Source organism: Akebia trifoliata, chromosome 6 (genome assembly GCF_017979445.1).
Source record: "Akebia trifoliata isolate Shusen 1 chromosome 6, ASM1797944v1, whole genome shotgun sequence".
NCBI classification, from domain to species: domain Eukaryota; kingdom Viridiplantae; phylum Streptophyta; class Magnoliopsida; order Ranunculales; family Lardizabalaceae; genus Akebia; species Akebia trifoliata.
The window spans coordinates 19,362,160-19,377,750 of record NC_141380.1 but is presented as its reverse complement, the minus strand read 5'-3'; the positions used below and the strand labels follow the sequence as shown (position 1 = coordinate 19,377,750).

Below are 15,591 nucleotides of genomic sequence, written 5' to 3'. Positions count from 1 at the left end.
GGACACACTACAGGCACCTTCTCAAACTTAGTTCAAGTAGCAGACCGGGTCGAGGACGGGATCCGAACTGGTCTAATATTTGACTTTACAGCCTTGAGTGCAGCAGCGGGGACCTCGGCACAAAAGAAATCAGTGCCTTTTGTCAAAAAGAAAGAGGATACCCAGGTCAATAATGTACAACCCAACCAACCTCTCATCATTCAGGCACCAGCTCAAAGGCCACAGGCACCTCAGGCACCTTGGGCGCCAGTACCTCGAGCTGCTTGGGCTCCAGCACCACAGAATCCCTTCCGAACAGTTCCTCCACAAGCCATGCCAGCACAGCCAGCACAACAGTATGGGCAGAATCAGCAAGCAAGACCGAACCGAGTAAATAGAGTATTTACCAGGTTACCCATGACACTATCTGAGTTACTGCCAATCTTGCTTAGGGGTGAGTATCTTGCAAAACGTCCGCCAAATCCTGAGGCTGTCAAGGGGCCAGGGTACAATCCCAATTTATTCTGTGAATTTCATATGGGTGCACCTGGACACTCCACAGACCAATGCTGGCAGCTCAAACATCAGGTGCAGAATCTAATTGATAAGAAGGCTCTTATCCTGGATGGACCTCCCAACCCACCCCAACAACAGAACATCAATCAAAACCCCCTACCTACTCATAACGGGGAGGGGAGTGGGCACAGGGTAAATGTCATCTGCGAAGAATTTGACTTCAATCCTTCAGATCTAATAGCACCCGTCGGAGCGAAAATCAGGGTCCACTTAACCCAAAAATCAAAGATGTCAACAATTAACACGATCAACCACCATGCAACAAATCCATCACAGAATTCACAGCTACCTCTCAGAATGGCCAACCTCACCATCCATCCCCTCATCAAGATACTACCACCCGACCACCTTTGGTCATACCTTATGGATCACCCCATCATCAAAGTTCGACTCGACCCCCTCTGGTCATACCGTACATACCACCATATCCACAAGGATCAACTCGACCCCCCCTCCATATACCATACACTTCATCTCCACGTCTACCACTCGTCATCCCATACACTACATCGACTCCACCAATTTCCACCAGCACTACATCCAAATCACCACCACCTCCTCTCATTCTCAATATGAAACCCGATCCACCCCCCATAACCATACACTCACCTAAACCATTCCCATATAGCTCCGATCAGGCAATTCCTTGGAGCTATGAGACCACCATCACCACGACCGCCGGGGTCGAAACAATGAAGAAAGCAATGGTGGCTGATATCAGCCGTATAACCAGGGCGGGAAAGTGCCAGAAATTGTCAGAAAATGGGGTGAAAATCAGGGAAGAAAGCAAAGAGACTGCAGAAGAGGTGACCGACGAAGACAAAAGAAAAGCAAAGGGGAAAGGCAAGTTGTATAAGGATGAGAAGATGGAAGAAAAGGTGAAAGTGACAGACAAAGAAGCCACAGACTTTATTAAGCTCATCCTCAAGAGAGAGCATAATATAGTAGACAGGTTGAACAAGCAGCCAGCCCAAGTCAGCATCCTAGGACTAATACAAAAATCAGAAGAGCACCAAGAGGCATTGTTGAAAGTCCTAGGGGGATCACATGTACCTTCGACCACGACACCAGCGCAGTTAGAGCAAACGGTCAGCCAGATCATGGCCTCCAATCCTATTATCTTCACAGAAAATGAGTTTACACCTGAAGGAACGGGGCACGTCGAGCCACTAAACATTATGGTCATATGCAAGGGCATAATGGTTGCCAGGGTGCTGATTGACAACGGCTCAGCACTTAATGTTTGTCCACTTGAGACCTTCCGAAAGCTGAACGCCGATTGGTCGCATGTGAAACCCAATAACAAGGTCGTCCAAGGCTTCGATAGTTCGAAAAGGGACTCGTTGGGTGAAGTAGAACTACCAATCACAATAGGACCCTGCACCTTTGAAGTGACGTTTGAAGTCATGGAAATACCAACGACCTTCAACTTGTTACTGGGCAGACCTTGGATCCATACTGCCGGGGCTGTGCCTTCCTCGTTGCACCAAAGAGTCAAATTTATCATGGGGCAAAGGATGATATCAATATTGCCAGAGAACCTTATTCCAGCTGGGAGAGCCCCAGACGTGCCATTCATTGATATAGAGATGACGAAGGACAAGGCACTCTACCATTCGTACCAATTCGCGGCTGTCAACCACATCGAGAAGGGAAAGGAGAAGGTAAAGGCAAAGCTATCGAGTGCGAACCTTATGGTTGGTCGGGTCATGAAAAGGGGGGGTTACCGGCCCAAGCAAGGGTTAGGACCAGGGGGAAGAGGAAGAGCTACACCAGTCGAAGCAAGCAAATATACTCCTTATTTTGGTCTAGGGTTCAGGCCCACAAAGAAGGATATAGCAGAAATGAAAGAAAAGAAGAAAGAACTTCGACTAGCAAGAAAGCAAAATCGGGAATCGAATGTTGGAACCCGGGCCGAGTCCCTCACATTAGTGTCAGCTTCTCAAAGTCCCATATCAGACCCGACAACTTATCAGAACCACCACGGGCAAAAAGGGTAAAAACGGTAAATACCGCACCACTGCACTTTCAAGAAGACTCAATCGTCGAGTCCCAATCATCCTTCGTAGAAGGCATTGACGTTTTGTTCAATGGGGATTCCGAGGAAAGTCCATCGGAGACCGCTCCAAAATCCATCGAAGTAGAAATCATTACCAGCCAAGGGAACGAATCACCTTTTCCCACCGGCATTGACTGGGCATCAGTCGTCATCCCACCGAGTTTGGGAGGGACTGTGCCCCAACCTGACAACAACAATGATCAATCGGAGATCATGGTTATCTCCGAACCACCAATCGAATCACCCAACAAATCACTTTCACATCTCATCCGCCCCCTCAGAGAAGGGGAGACACTACACAATTGGGAAGAATTCCCTCTAACCCTTGAGGCTACCATAGCCTCAAAAAAAAAACGCCGTTAGGCAACATCAGTTTGCCCGAGGATCATAACGAGCCCTCGTCCTCGGGTAAAGACTGTTTTGAGGGCTCCCTATCTTTACTAATGCATGATTGTTCTTCTTATTTCAGATGTCCGGAAAATAGCACTCAAAAATCAAAAAAATCAAAAAGTCTTCAAAAACCAAAAAAATCAAAAAGTCTACAAAAAACAAAAAAATCAAAAAGTTTTCAAAATCTCAAAAAAATAGATATATTCCAAAAACCAAAAAAAGAGTTTTCTCAGAATTTAAGGGGTTTGTCTCAATCGGATGGACCTTTGGACAGAACAGAATATGAAAAGGATGAGTATGACTTCGATCTCGAACTCGACTTCGATCTCATGGGAATTGAGGAAGAGTCTGAGGACGAAGTGGAATACCCTCCTAAAGAAATCAAGGACCTGTTAGAACGACATGAAAAAGGTGTTCAGCCAAACATTGAGGATACAGACTCAGTTAATCTCGGCACTGAAGATGACCCACGTGTTGTGAAAATCGGAGCCTTGTTAACCCCTCAGCAGAAAGAAGAAATGATTGAACTATTGCGTAACTATCAAGACATCTTCGCCTGGTCCTACAAAGATATGCCCGGTTTGGACACGGATCTTGTTGTTCATAAGTTGCCGATCGCACCTGGGAGCAAGCCGATCAAACAAAAGTTGAGAAGACTCAAGCCAGAATGGACACTCAAAGTCAAAGACGAAGTGATGAAACAGTTTCAAGCAGGATTTCTCGCAGTCTCCACGTACCCCGAATGGCTAGCCAATGTCGTTCCGGTACCAAAGAAGGACGGGAAAGTAAGAATGTGTGTCGACTATCGGGATTTGAACAAAGCCAGTCCTAAGGATGATTTTCCACTACCTCACATCGACACTCTAGTCGATAGCACAGCGGGGCATGGTATGTTCTCATTCATGGATGGTTTCTCCGGGTACAATCAGATTAAAATGGCAGAAGAAGACCAAGAGAAGACAACATTCATTACACCCTGGGGCACTTTTCATTACAAAGTCATGCCATTTGGACTTAAAAATGCAGGGGCAACCTATCAACGTGCAATGACGGCTTTATTCCACGACATGATCCACAAGAAATGGAAGTCTACGTAGATGATATGATCGCTAAATCGGCATAGAAGAAGATCATCTGATAAATCTCAAGAAACTGTTCGACAGGCTAAGGAAATACAGCTTAAGGCTCAACCCAGCAAATGTGTATTCGGGGCAACATCAGGCAAACTGCTAGGCTTCATCGTCAGTAGAAGAGGCATTGAGATAGATCCAGCAAAGACCAAGTACATTCTCGAAATGAAAGCACCGGTATCAGAAAAGGACGTCGAGCATTTCTGGGTAGAATACAGTATATCAGCAGATTCATCGCGCAACTCACGCCTATTTGTGAACCAGTATTTAAGCTGCTCAGAAAAGATATGCCGAAAGCATGGAACGAAGACTGTCAAGAAGCCTTCGACAAGATAAAGAAATATTTGCTCAATCCACCAGTCTTGGTTCCTCCTACGCCAGGACGACCCTTACTGATGTATATCTCGGTGCAAGAAACGTCTATGGGCTGTGTACTGGGGCAACACGATGAGTCAGGCAGAAAAGAGCAAGCCATTTACTATCTCAGCAAAAAGTTCACTGATTATGAGGCAAAGTATTCGGCACTCGAGAAGACTTGCTGCGCATTGGTCTGGGCATCCAACGACTACGCCACTATCTCCTCAGCTACTCGACCATGCTCATTGCTCGAATGGACCCGCTCAAGTATCTCTTCGAAAAACCAGCACTGACAGGTCGTACTGCGAAATGGCAATTACTATTATCTGAGTTTGACATCACCTATGTCACTCAAAAGGCCATCAAAGGGCAAGCCATCGCCGACCACTTAGCCGAGCATCCATTGCCTGATTACGAACCATTGAAGACAAACTTTCCTGACGAAGCCATATTGCTCACTGAGATTGAGGATGATGACGAAGAACCAGGCTGGAAAATGTACTTTGACGGAGCAGCAAATCAAAAGGGGAACGGAATAGGGGCAGTCTGATTAAACCAGATGGGTCCCACGTGCCAATTGCAATCAGACTGAAGTTCCAATGTTCTAACAACGAAGCTGAATACGAAGCATGCATAGCAGGGTTGAAAGCAGCACTAGATCTTGAGGTAGATGAGATCGATGTTTTCGGAGACTCGAGCCTAGTAGTCTATCAGACAACTGGAGAATGGAAAACCCGAGAACAGAGATTGATCCCTTACCATGAGTATCTCGAAGAGCTAAGCTCATGCTTCGATAGAATCTCATTCACTTATATGCCGAGAGCTAAGAATCATTTGCTGATGCACTAGCAACGCTCGCTTCCATGATCAGTATCTCAGAAGACTTAGTCATTGACCCTATTGAGATTGGACTTCAAGATGAGCCAGCTTACTGCCTACCCGTCGAAGTTGAAGAATCTGAAGAAAAGCCTTGGTACTCAGACATCAAAGCCTATCTCGAAGACCGAACTCTCCCATCAGACGCAACGTCTAATGATCGAAGGACTATTCAGAAGCTAGCAGGCCAATTCTTCCTAAGCAATGGCATTCTGTACAAGAAATCACATCATGAAGTCCTACTCCGATGTGTGGCAGAAATAGAAGCAAAACGACTGATCGAAACCGTACATGGTGGAGTCTGCGGACCTCACATGAATGGTCACATGCTTGCTAAGAAAATCATGAGAATGGGATATTACTGGACAACAATGGAAAGTGATTGCTATCAACATGTCCGTAAATGCCATCTCTGCCAGATCTATGCCAATAAGATCAACGCGCCACCATCAGAATTGCACAACATGACTACTCCCTGGCCCTTCTCACTCTGGGGCATGGACGTTATTGGACAGATTTCGCCAAAAGCTTCAAATGGGCACCGCTTCATCCTAGTCGCTATCGATTACTTTACAAAATGGGTAGAAGCAGCTTCTTATGCCAATGTCACAAAGAGCAGTGTTCTGAAGTTTGTTAAGAACAATATTATCTGCAGATATGGGCTTCCCAGTGGGTTAGTGACAGACAACGCCAAGAACTTCAAAAACAAGGACATGATCAAGATGTGCGAAGACTTTCAAATCACTCATCACAATTCTGTACCGTATAGACCCAAAATGAACGGAGCAGTTGAGGCCGCCAACAAAAACATCAAAAGAATCATCGAGAAAATGGCAGTCACTTACAAGGATTGGCACGACATGTTGCCTTTCGCCCTTCACGCTTATCGGACTTCATTTCGAACTCAACTGGGGCAACTCCGTACTCATTGGTGTATGGAATGGAAGCAGTCTTACCCGTCGAGGTTGAGATTCCCTCCCTCCGGATCTTAAAAGAAGCAGAGTTGGATGAAACAGAATGGGTTCAAGCCCGATTTGATCAACTAAATCTGATAGAGGAAAAACGTCTCGCAGCTATTTGTCATGGCCAAATCTATCAAAGACGAATCGCACGGGCCTACAACAAGAAAGTCAAACCTCGAAATTTCTCACCAGGAGACCTTGTCTTGAAAAAGATCTTACCAATACAAGAAGATGCTAGGGGAAAATTCAGACCAAATTACGAGGGACCATTCATTGTGCAGAAGGTAATGACGGGAGGAGCTTTGATCCTTACAGAAATGGACGGACAAGTCTTCCCTCAGCCGATCAATGCTGACACCGTTAAAAAATACTACGCTTGAGATCTGACCCTGAGATGACGAAAGGCCATCTTTGCTATCCCAAACAAACTATCTAACCCTAGTCAACCCCTTTGAGCCATCACATTCATTTCTTAACCCAAGACTGGGGCAAGTCAACGTTATATAAAAAAAAAAAAAAAAAAAAAAAAACGAAAAGAAAAGAGACAAAAGAAAAGAAAATCAAAAAGTCAAAATACTCCTGGCCCGCATGAGGATAAACTGTGAACGGCTAAAATACAAAAAAATCAAAAAAATTCAAAAACTCGGACATTTGATCTGAGCTCGACCCAAATCTCCAGCCTAAACAAGTTCGAGAGACGCTGGGAGGAGACATAGATCACCTTTTCGAAACAAAAATAGACGAACCCCATGTCTAGCCCACTTTAGATAAACTCAGACCTTAACCTCTTTTGTACCTTTCCATACACTTAGCCTTAGCCAACATTTCGTCCCACCAAAAGTCCTTTCGGATCAGGGAATGTTCTAAGGCATCATAATGACGGTGGCAGCACCAATGATCTTGCGACTTGGTCCGGACCCCAAAGTCTTGCTAGTCGTTGGAAGATTCGAGAGGGGAGTCCAGGTCGGATATTCGAAAAAAAAGAGTACTCGAAGTGTAGAGTAATTGATCTCGCGGCTCAACTTGAGTTGCCGAGCCACGAATAGTCGTCAGCAAACTCGAGAGGGGAATCTAGATCTGTTACTCAAGAAAGAGTACCACTACAAGAGTAGAGTCGCCGATCTCGCAGCTCAACTTGAGTCACCAAGCCACAAAGACACAGAGGCTCCAAACAAGATTTGCAATGTAAAAATCCAAAAAAATACAAGCATAGTCTGAAAGGGCATAGTGAAAACCCGAAAGGGCGCTATGAGTAAAAGAATCAGACTATGGCAAGATCAAAACCACCGGCACGATGAAAACCCAAAAAGGCATCGATGCGCAAAAATGTGGAAACCGGGTCTGGTGAAAACCGTAACTGGCACCAGGGGCAATAAGGGAATCAAAATTAAAAAAAAAAAAAAAAAAAAAAAAAAAAAAAAAAAAAAACAACTCCTGGCCCGCATGAGTATAAACTGTGAACGGCGAAAATTTCCCAAAATCCTAAGTCCCATGCTCAATCGATATTCACCCAGTACTGGGGCACTGGGGATGACTCTAAAAGAGCCTGAGAACTGCTGACATCTATATCCTCAGTAGTTGGCAAAAACACAAATATCATCGAGATAACAAAGGTTTTTAAAAAGTCTTCATATTTTGGATCTACAATATCAATTCGACAAAGACAAATCACCAAAAATTCAAATGTTTTCAAAACTACTATTTTGGCCGATGATGAAAAATCTAGGACTTATTCAAACATCATGTTTTCAAAGCAATAGATACACCTGAGGCCAAGTAAGTAAAAAACCTATTTTCCTTTCATTTCAAAAGTTTTACATTACGTTTTGAAAAAGAAAAAAAAATGGTGCCAATCACACATCACGACGAGAAATGAAGAAGGAATCAAGTCTCTCTTCTAACGCACGAATGCGGGCAGCTTGCCCCATCATTACCACCTCAGCGTCGGAAGCATCACGACTCACCAAGTAAGATGCAAAGGCATCAAAACAGGGACCTTGAGCAAGTCTCTCCCGGAGATCATCAATCTCCGCCCTCAGGATAGAAGACTCTTCATTCTTCAAAAACTCGAGTCGAGCTATCTGGTTCTTCAGGTCATTCTCAGAACGCAACCAAATCTTCTCAATCCGCTTATGAGACACCTTCATCTCCGCCAGTCGATCACGGTGGTCAGAGGAATGAGAACCAGAAGACCTCCCTTGAACTGAAGGCGTGGCACAAGTTCTCTCAGCAATCTGTTGTTGCATCCAAAGTTGGTAGTTTTGAAAAGAATAACCCGGAAATACAGGATGATCAAGAGTCACCACGTTCTTCCAAGCTTTCTCTAACCGATTACGCAATTGCCATGAGGGGGGAGAAGGAGAAAAAGACCCGACCCATTCTCCAAAATCTCCATGAGTCACTATACCCTGTTCTTCACCAAATTGCCGCAACACACGAAGAGGGATGTAGTGAGTAGCCCCAGTCAATCCAATCAGTATGGCAAAACAACTCTGGGAAAAGGAAAGAACAGGTGAAGTCGAAGGCTGGAAGGTGCCTAACCAACGTATCTCTTCATCTGGCATACCTTGCAAACCTCAAACCAACCCAACTTGCCACCAGAATGGACAGGAGGTTTCCGTTTGTTCATCAAAGCCACTAAATCAGCATGGACGTTGAAAGGACGACTAATGGGAGTAGTTAAAGTCAAATGATCGAAGAACCAAAGCTGCACAAAAAGGGAAGTCAACTCTAATCACAATGCCTCAAAATTTAAAAGCTTCAACTCTAATCATGATGTTTCCAAATTTGAAAAGGAAATTACCTGCAACAATGGAGCACACCCATGATATACTCGTTCTCTCCCGCTCGAACAAGCCGTGAGAGACAAATAGGTTTCTCCTAGAAGCATAGGAGCCAACCTAAAACCTTGTCGCACTTGGTCGAGCACGCTTATCAAAGCTAGATTCACATACTCATCATTTCGAGGGAACAAAAGTTGGTTCACTACCACCAAGGTCAAAATGTCAAAACGAGATGGGGAACTCGTATCCCCAAGCCATCGAAGCAAAAATTCCTTAGAAACCTTGAGTAGATTTGAGTTCCCATCAATCCGTCCTAGTTGTTGCTTGGTGACCCCAAAGAATCCCGATGCTTCTTTCCTATAACTTTCTCGTAAGGGTGGTACAACCACCCTAGGCGATTGGCTAAGGCCAAGTATCCGTTCAAACTCCTCAATCGTAGGAGTCATTTCTTTGTCTCCAAAGCGAAATAAATTGAGCTCTGGGACCCAAAATCCCATAAGAGCCTCTATCAAGTCCCACATGATAGTGACCTTCGACAAAGAGAGAGTGAAGCCAAGCTTGTTGGAATCCCACCTAGCTCTCTCTTCATGAGTCATGGAACTAAGCCATTGATGTAAAAATGGGTCTATAACGGCGTACCTTTTGAGATTGGGAAGGTTGAAGTTACCTTCAAGAGCGGGAGATGAGCTTTCAACCATAAGATCGAAGTTGGTGGAACCCTCCAAAGCATGAGTGGGCTCCATTTGCTGCCCTAGTGGGGGTGAAATCTGTAAAATCGTGAAAGAGAATGACCAAAGGAAGGTCTGTGAGTTAAAAGGCAAAAGAAAAGGTTCTGGTCCGTACATGGAGTACGGACTGAGTAAATTCACTTAAGTCCGTGCTTCAAGCACGGACCGTTCAAAATTCAAACAGTCCGTACATGAAGCACGGACCGTTCAAAATTAGCGCAGTCCGTGCTTCATGCACGGACCAGTACATTCAAAATGATGAATTAACGGAAAATGGGGCCCACAAACCCTAATTATTTGATGTTACTACTCCCCGGCCTCAGTGGCTCAACGACGGTCATAATCACCATTTTGCAAGAGGATCCAAAATGAAATAAACAATGTCATATATATAATCAAAATGAGTTATACAATGTGCACAAAATACAAAAAGATATATACATGTATATTCATAAATACATCCTAAGATCTATCATCATCTGATCCAGGAGCATCTCGAGCAGCAGAATCAACACCAGAAAGATCTACGTCCCTCAGACCGGAGAAGACAGAGCCGGTACCCGAAGAGGCAGGCAGATCATGCATCCCTAAGCCCATATCAGAAGAATCTACAGTAAAAGCTGGGGGTCGGGTAGAAGGTCCGGCGCCATCCGAAGCCTGAAAAGATAAACAGATGCACTCAAATGACAGGCAAATATGCAAGCAGGCTAGTGAAAGAAGATAACTGGAATTAAATGTACCTGAGTAGGAGGTGGTGGATGAGCAGATGTGCTGGCCCCATCATGGCGTCGATGATAGTCCTGAAACATCACAAGAAAACAAAGCAATCAGCCTACAGTGGTAGAAATACTGAATTGAAAGAAGGGAAAAGAAGAACGTACCATCTCAGCCTGTGCACGAGACTCCCTCATGGCCAGCCTCATCTCTAGCTCATGAATACGCTCGGCCTGAGCTGCCACCTCTGCCTGAGCCGCTCTCCACCGAGCCTCCATCTCAGCACAACGGGCCGCCTGGGCCTCGATCACACTATACCCCTCCCGGAGGCGACGCAGATCGTCAATCTGAAAAAAAAAAAAAAGTAGAAAATTAGACTTGAACAGACATGGAGAATCAGAAGATAAGAAGAAGAGAAAAGTTAGGACTCACGGTGTCATCGTGCTCCCGGATGAAGACTCCACCAATCTCAGTAACCCCGGCACGCATGGGCATAGCAGGCATCAGGCAACCAATGGAGGCGGTCCTAAACCAACTGATATAATCACCCTCCACTAGAAGCCCTCGCGCTGGTACCCCACCGACCTGGGCCAAGTACTCCTCAGCCGACAGATCCATAGAAGAAGGCGTCACCGGAGCTGCGGGGATACTGAGAGACCGGTCATGCTGAAAGAATAGCCGCTCCCCAAAGTAATACACATAGAGGAGACGACCAATGAAGCTGGGATATATCTCCCGTCTCATGTCCCGATCGAAGGCTGCCCACACCTCTCGGCGCTCCTGGACCGATTGAGGAAGGTCCGGAAAGGTAACTGAAAATATCTGCACAACAAAGAGAAGGGAAACAATGAGATTCTAACATATTGGAAAGAAGCTCTAGCGCTACAAACCAAAAGAAGTTACTCACCTCATGAAGCCTGCACCTGTCAAAGTGGGCCCGAGCGCTACGGGCATTGCTCTTGATAGTACGCCCGTCTCGAGTCGCCCAAAAAGCACCGAGGGGGTAGCCCTCATCCGGATGGCGCATCTCAGGAAGATAGTAGGGAAAGTGTACATGTACAAAAAGCTGGAAGAAAATGAAGCAACAAGATCAGACCGATAGATCGTAAGAAGTAAGAAGCCAAAAGTTCAAGGGTTGAGAAGCAAAGTACCTCGATAAAAGGCCAGAAGAACCTGGCAGAGATACCGCCACCTCGTGGGGAAGTGATACCCTCCACGATGCGATCTAAGCCACCTAGGATGGTGCCATAAATCAGACTCCCCCAGTCATAGGTAGCTACTCGGTGGATGTCTCGAAGAAAAGGGAGAAACCATGTCATCACAGTAGAGTCGTCCTCCAAGAAGAAACAACTCCCCAACAAAAGCAGAAAACTGAGGCGGAAGACTGCAGCAAAATCGGCATCTCCTCGCCTCACGGTCCGACCCCCCTGACCTAGGGTCGACCACAAAAACCGCATACCCAGCCTATGCAATTTGCCGACCTCGCCAGCTGGAATATAGGGAGCCCCAATCAACTCGGCAACCTCGCCTAACGGTAACATATGAGGAAAAATGGCCTCTCCCTCCATAGAGATCCCGGTGATGGTCACAAAATCGGATGGCCTGATGCCAATCTCGGTCTCTGGCATATGAAATGTGTGCGTAGCCGGAAACCACCTCTCCATCATCGCAACAAAAATAGGTCGGTCTGACCTAAAATATGGAATCCTCAAGAAAGCTCCGAAGCCGGCCCGAGTAAACTGACCCCTCAGATCCTCAGTAAACTGGGAGAACTCTAGCATAAAAGTCCTCCAACTGCCCCTGTAGCTGCTGGATGGGTAAGGGGTCGGCACGTCCATCCGCACGTACATCGAGACGTGCCTGCTCAATCCAGTGAGAAGAGGAGTATCCACTACACCCTCTCTGGCCTCTGCGGGAATCGAAGCGCGAGCTCCCTCTACCCCTCGACCTCGACTACCACTGCCACCTCGACCACTACCACCCTCACTACTACCATCACCGCGACCACCACTGCTACTACCACCATCACCTCGGCCACCACCACCACCTCTGCCTGCCGCCTCTGCAGTCCTACTCCTGCTAGGCACTCGTCGGACGGTAGCCCGACGTCTTGAGTCACCAGCCTCTGTCTCACTGTCTGATGACGAGCTGCTCGATGAGGACTGAGTCGCCTCCTCCATAGGCGACTCCCTGACAGTCTCCTGCTCATATCGAGTCCTCGCAGTCGATCTATCTCCAGCCTCGCCAATCAATGCAGCCCTACTTCCACGAGTGCGCGCCGTCTACATGAGAAAACCAGCTACCTAATAAGATGCCTACTTAAACCAAAAACCTTAACGGCGATCGAACCCATGGACCTAAACCAAGACCAAAGCTACGACTCCATTCGAACCCATAAAACCAACCTAAACCAAACCAACCTTGACCCTCGCAAGGCACCCCACTGATCGAAGCTACACCATCACCTCGAGTACCCCCCATAAATCAAGATTCCATCCATCTTTAACCATGCCTCACCAACTCGAATCTCGAAAACCAACCACAACCTATGCCTAACCTCCCCTAATAGCACTCAAATCACTCCATCCGATTGCCTAACCATTGTCCCAATCATTTCCCAAAGCCCACCACCAATAAATCTCACCTACATCTAAGGAACCTACTCCGAAGTCCAAGGCGAATCCAACGGGTTCTAAAAGAGCAAAAGCATGCGAAACAAAATAATAAATCGCTATAATCGTGCCTTGAACATTTCACAAGCAATGAAGACATCCAAAAGAGCATGAAAAACGAAATAAAGTCACAATGCACACATAACAGAATTTCATGATCACATGTGAACAAACAAAGTGAAAGAAATATCGGAAATAAGCATACAACCAGGTTTTCATGCTATAAAAATTTTGAAGAAGACAAACATGGAAAAGGCATAAACAAGAATCCTAGTCTAACAAGCATGCATGCAACGAGGTTTGTGTGTCTGTCATGGATTGTTTGAAGCAGGTAATCATGCGATAAAGGTTTGCAAAATCAAAAAGAAATTAATCTAAAAGGAGAAGATGAACTAACCTCTATCGAAGGAATAATCCAAAGAAGTACCAAGAGTGCTCCAAATCCAAGTATCCACACGCCCGACATGTCTCTTCGACCACCCAAGCACGCAAGAGAGAAATGAGAGAGGAGAAGACGAAGAATCAGAGGAGAAGACGAAGAACCAGAGGAGAAAACGGAGAAGAACAGCCAAGTGAAACGTCTAGGCGCGACGTTCGATTTTTAAAAATGTTCTGGTCCGTGCATGAAGCACGGACTGAATTAATTTTGCGCAGTCCGTGCTTCATGCACGGACCGAAAATATTAAAAATAGAGTCCGTGCTTGAAGCACGGACCGAATGAGATTTAAACAGTCCGTGCTTCAAGAACGGACCACAAAAAAAAAAAATCATCAAAAAAGAAAAAAAAATCATCAAAAAAGAAAAAAAAAAAAAAATCAAAAAATCAAAAAATCAAAAAAATCAAAATGGTATTCTTGCAAAAGCCAAAATCAACTGCTTAAAGACTCGTTGAAAATACCTAAGTCAAAGTTTTTCTCAAATCACCACAAATCCAAGACCTCACACGAGCTCCGCGCCACGAGGTCGAGGAAATCAACCGGCGCCCTGTCAGACCCCGTGCTTGGGTAACCACTTCTAGCCATCTCTTATCTATCAAATGAAATCGGTGTTTTCAAAAACTTGTCTGAGCAAAATCCTCGGACCCGCACAAATCAGGGTTTCGTCTATTCTTTGCAGTTCTTTGCACGCAATTCCTGCAAAGAGGGGCAACTGTAGACACCCGAATTTGAGCGGGCCCTCGACGCCAAAATACCCAAAAACAAAAATAAAAACCGTATTGGGCCCTCAAAGCCCATACCTTCAAAAGTCTTGTTTTCCTCAAAATAAATGGGCCAATCCTATTCACGTGGCCCATGAATCCCAAAACCATCTATTCCACCCAAGCCCAATCATTCTTATTAAATCCAAGTCCATCCTCATTACCATTCAATTCCCTATCCAAGCCCACACCCAAACCCAAACTACTTTATCCAACATTAACCCAACCCAATCTAAGCCCAAATCCTAACCTAAGCCCAATTCACTACCCAAATCCAATCCAACCCACCATCATCACATCAAACCAATCACCAAGAGATGACACATGTCATCATCCCCTTCCACCTCCCTCATCTAATCAACTCAACCCATAACCCTACCCTAACCTAACCTATTCCCCATCCTCTCATCATCAACAACCAACAACTCAACCCATAACCCTACCCTAACCTAACCTATTCCCCATCCTCTCATCATCAACAACCAACAACTCAACCCATAACCCTACCCTAACCTAACCTATTCCCCATCCTCTCATCATCAACCACCCACCTCACAACCCATACCTTACATACCCTAACCTATTCCCCATTCTCTAACACTATCAACCACCCATATCTATCCATCACTTTCCCTTAAAACACTCCCACAAAATCACCCCAACCCAACCCATACCTCCATCATCACCCCCATACTCTTCTCTCTAATCATCTAACCACCATCACCAATCAACCAATCTCATCATCTCCCCCATTTGCCACATGTCATCATCCCTTCACCTCTCCTAAAATCCAACCAATCAACCTCTTACACTACACATCCTCTCAAATCTAACACCTTACCTCTTCAACCATCTCTACACTCATTCTCCAAACAACTCTCTTACACCCATCAACCATCACTCATCTCACCCCACCAAACACTCTACCCAAATGGATTTGGGTAAGATCCAAACCATTTGGGTTAAAACATAACCCATTTCCCTCATTACAAAACTACCCTTATTTCCATCTTAAATTTCATACCCCTCTCATCTCAAACCCATGCCATTATCCATTACTCTCTTCATTCACCCCATTATACCCTTAAAATACATCCCAACCTCTATAAAAACCCCTCCATTCTCCTCTTACAACACCTAATAAAAATTTGAGAAAAAAATCCTCAA

General features: G+C 45.4%; 2 protein-coding genes across 2 annotated transcripts; both read right to left on the bottom strand.

The window, feature by feature from the left end:
• Nucleotides 1-230: 230 nt before the first annotated feature.
• LOC147400370 (uncharacterized) lies at nt 231-9,855 on the bottom strand. The gene is made up of 4 exons (XM_086444579.1): nt 9,133-9,855; nt 8,896-9,036; nt 8,326-8,821; nt 231-301 (listed from the first exon to the last, which is right to left on the bottom strand). The coding sequence occupies exons 1-4, from the start codon at nt 9,853-9,855 to the stop codon at nt 231-233; spliced, it is 1,431 nt and encodes a 476-aa protein (XP_086300705.1).
• LOC147400369 (uncharacterized) lies at nt 9,137-13,692 on the bottom strand. Its single transcript, XM_086444578.1, has 7 exons — nt 13,624-13,692; nt 11,706-12,836; nt 11,462-11,620; nt 10,987-11,376; nt 10,722-10,901; nt 10,581-10,640; nt 9,137-10,497 (listed from the first exon to the last, which is right to left on the bottom strand). Exons 1-7 carry the CDS (start codon nt 13,690-13,692, stop codon nt 10,303-10,305), a joined length of 2,184 nt encoding a protein of 727 aa, XP_086300704.1. The 3' UTR covers nt 9,137-10,302.
• Between the last annotated feature and the right edge of the window lie 1,899 nt (nt 13,693-15,591).

Coding starts and splice junctions, on each gene's coding strand:
- LOC147400369 (XM_086444578.1), bottom strand. CDS start 13,692: ATGTCGGGCGTGTGGATACTTGGATTTGGAGCACTCTTGGTACTTCTT. Junction 10,902..10,986: donor TCCGGGAGCACGATGACACC/GTGAGTCCTAAC, acceptor TTTTTTTTTCAG/ATTGACGATCTGCGTCGCCT. Junction 10,498..10,580: donor ATCCACCACCTCCTACTCAG/GTACATTTAATT, acceptor TTATCTTTTCAG/GCTTCGGATGGCGCCGGACC.
- LOC147400370 (XM_086444579.1), bottom strand. CDS start 9,855: ATGGAGCCCACTCATGCTTTGGAGGGTTCCACCAACTTCGATCTTATG. Junction 9,037..9,132: donor GGTGTGCTCCATTGTTGCAG/GTAATTTCCTTT, acceptor CTTTTTGTGCAG/CTTTGGTTCTTCGATCATTT. Junction 302..8,325: donor CCGGGAGAGACTTGCTCAAG/GTCCCTGTTTTG, acceptor TGGCTTGTGGAG/GAACTGTTCGGAAGGGATTC.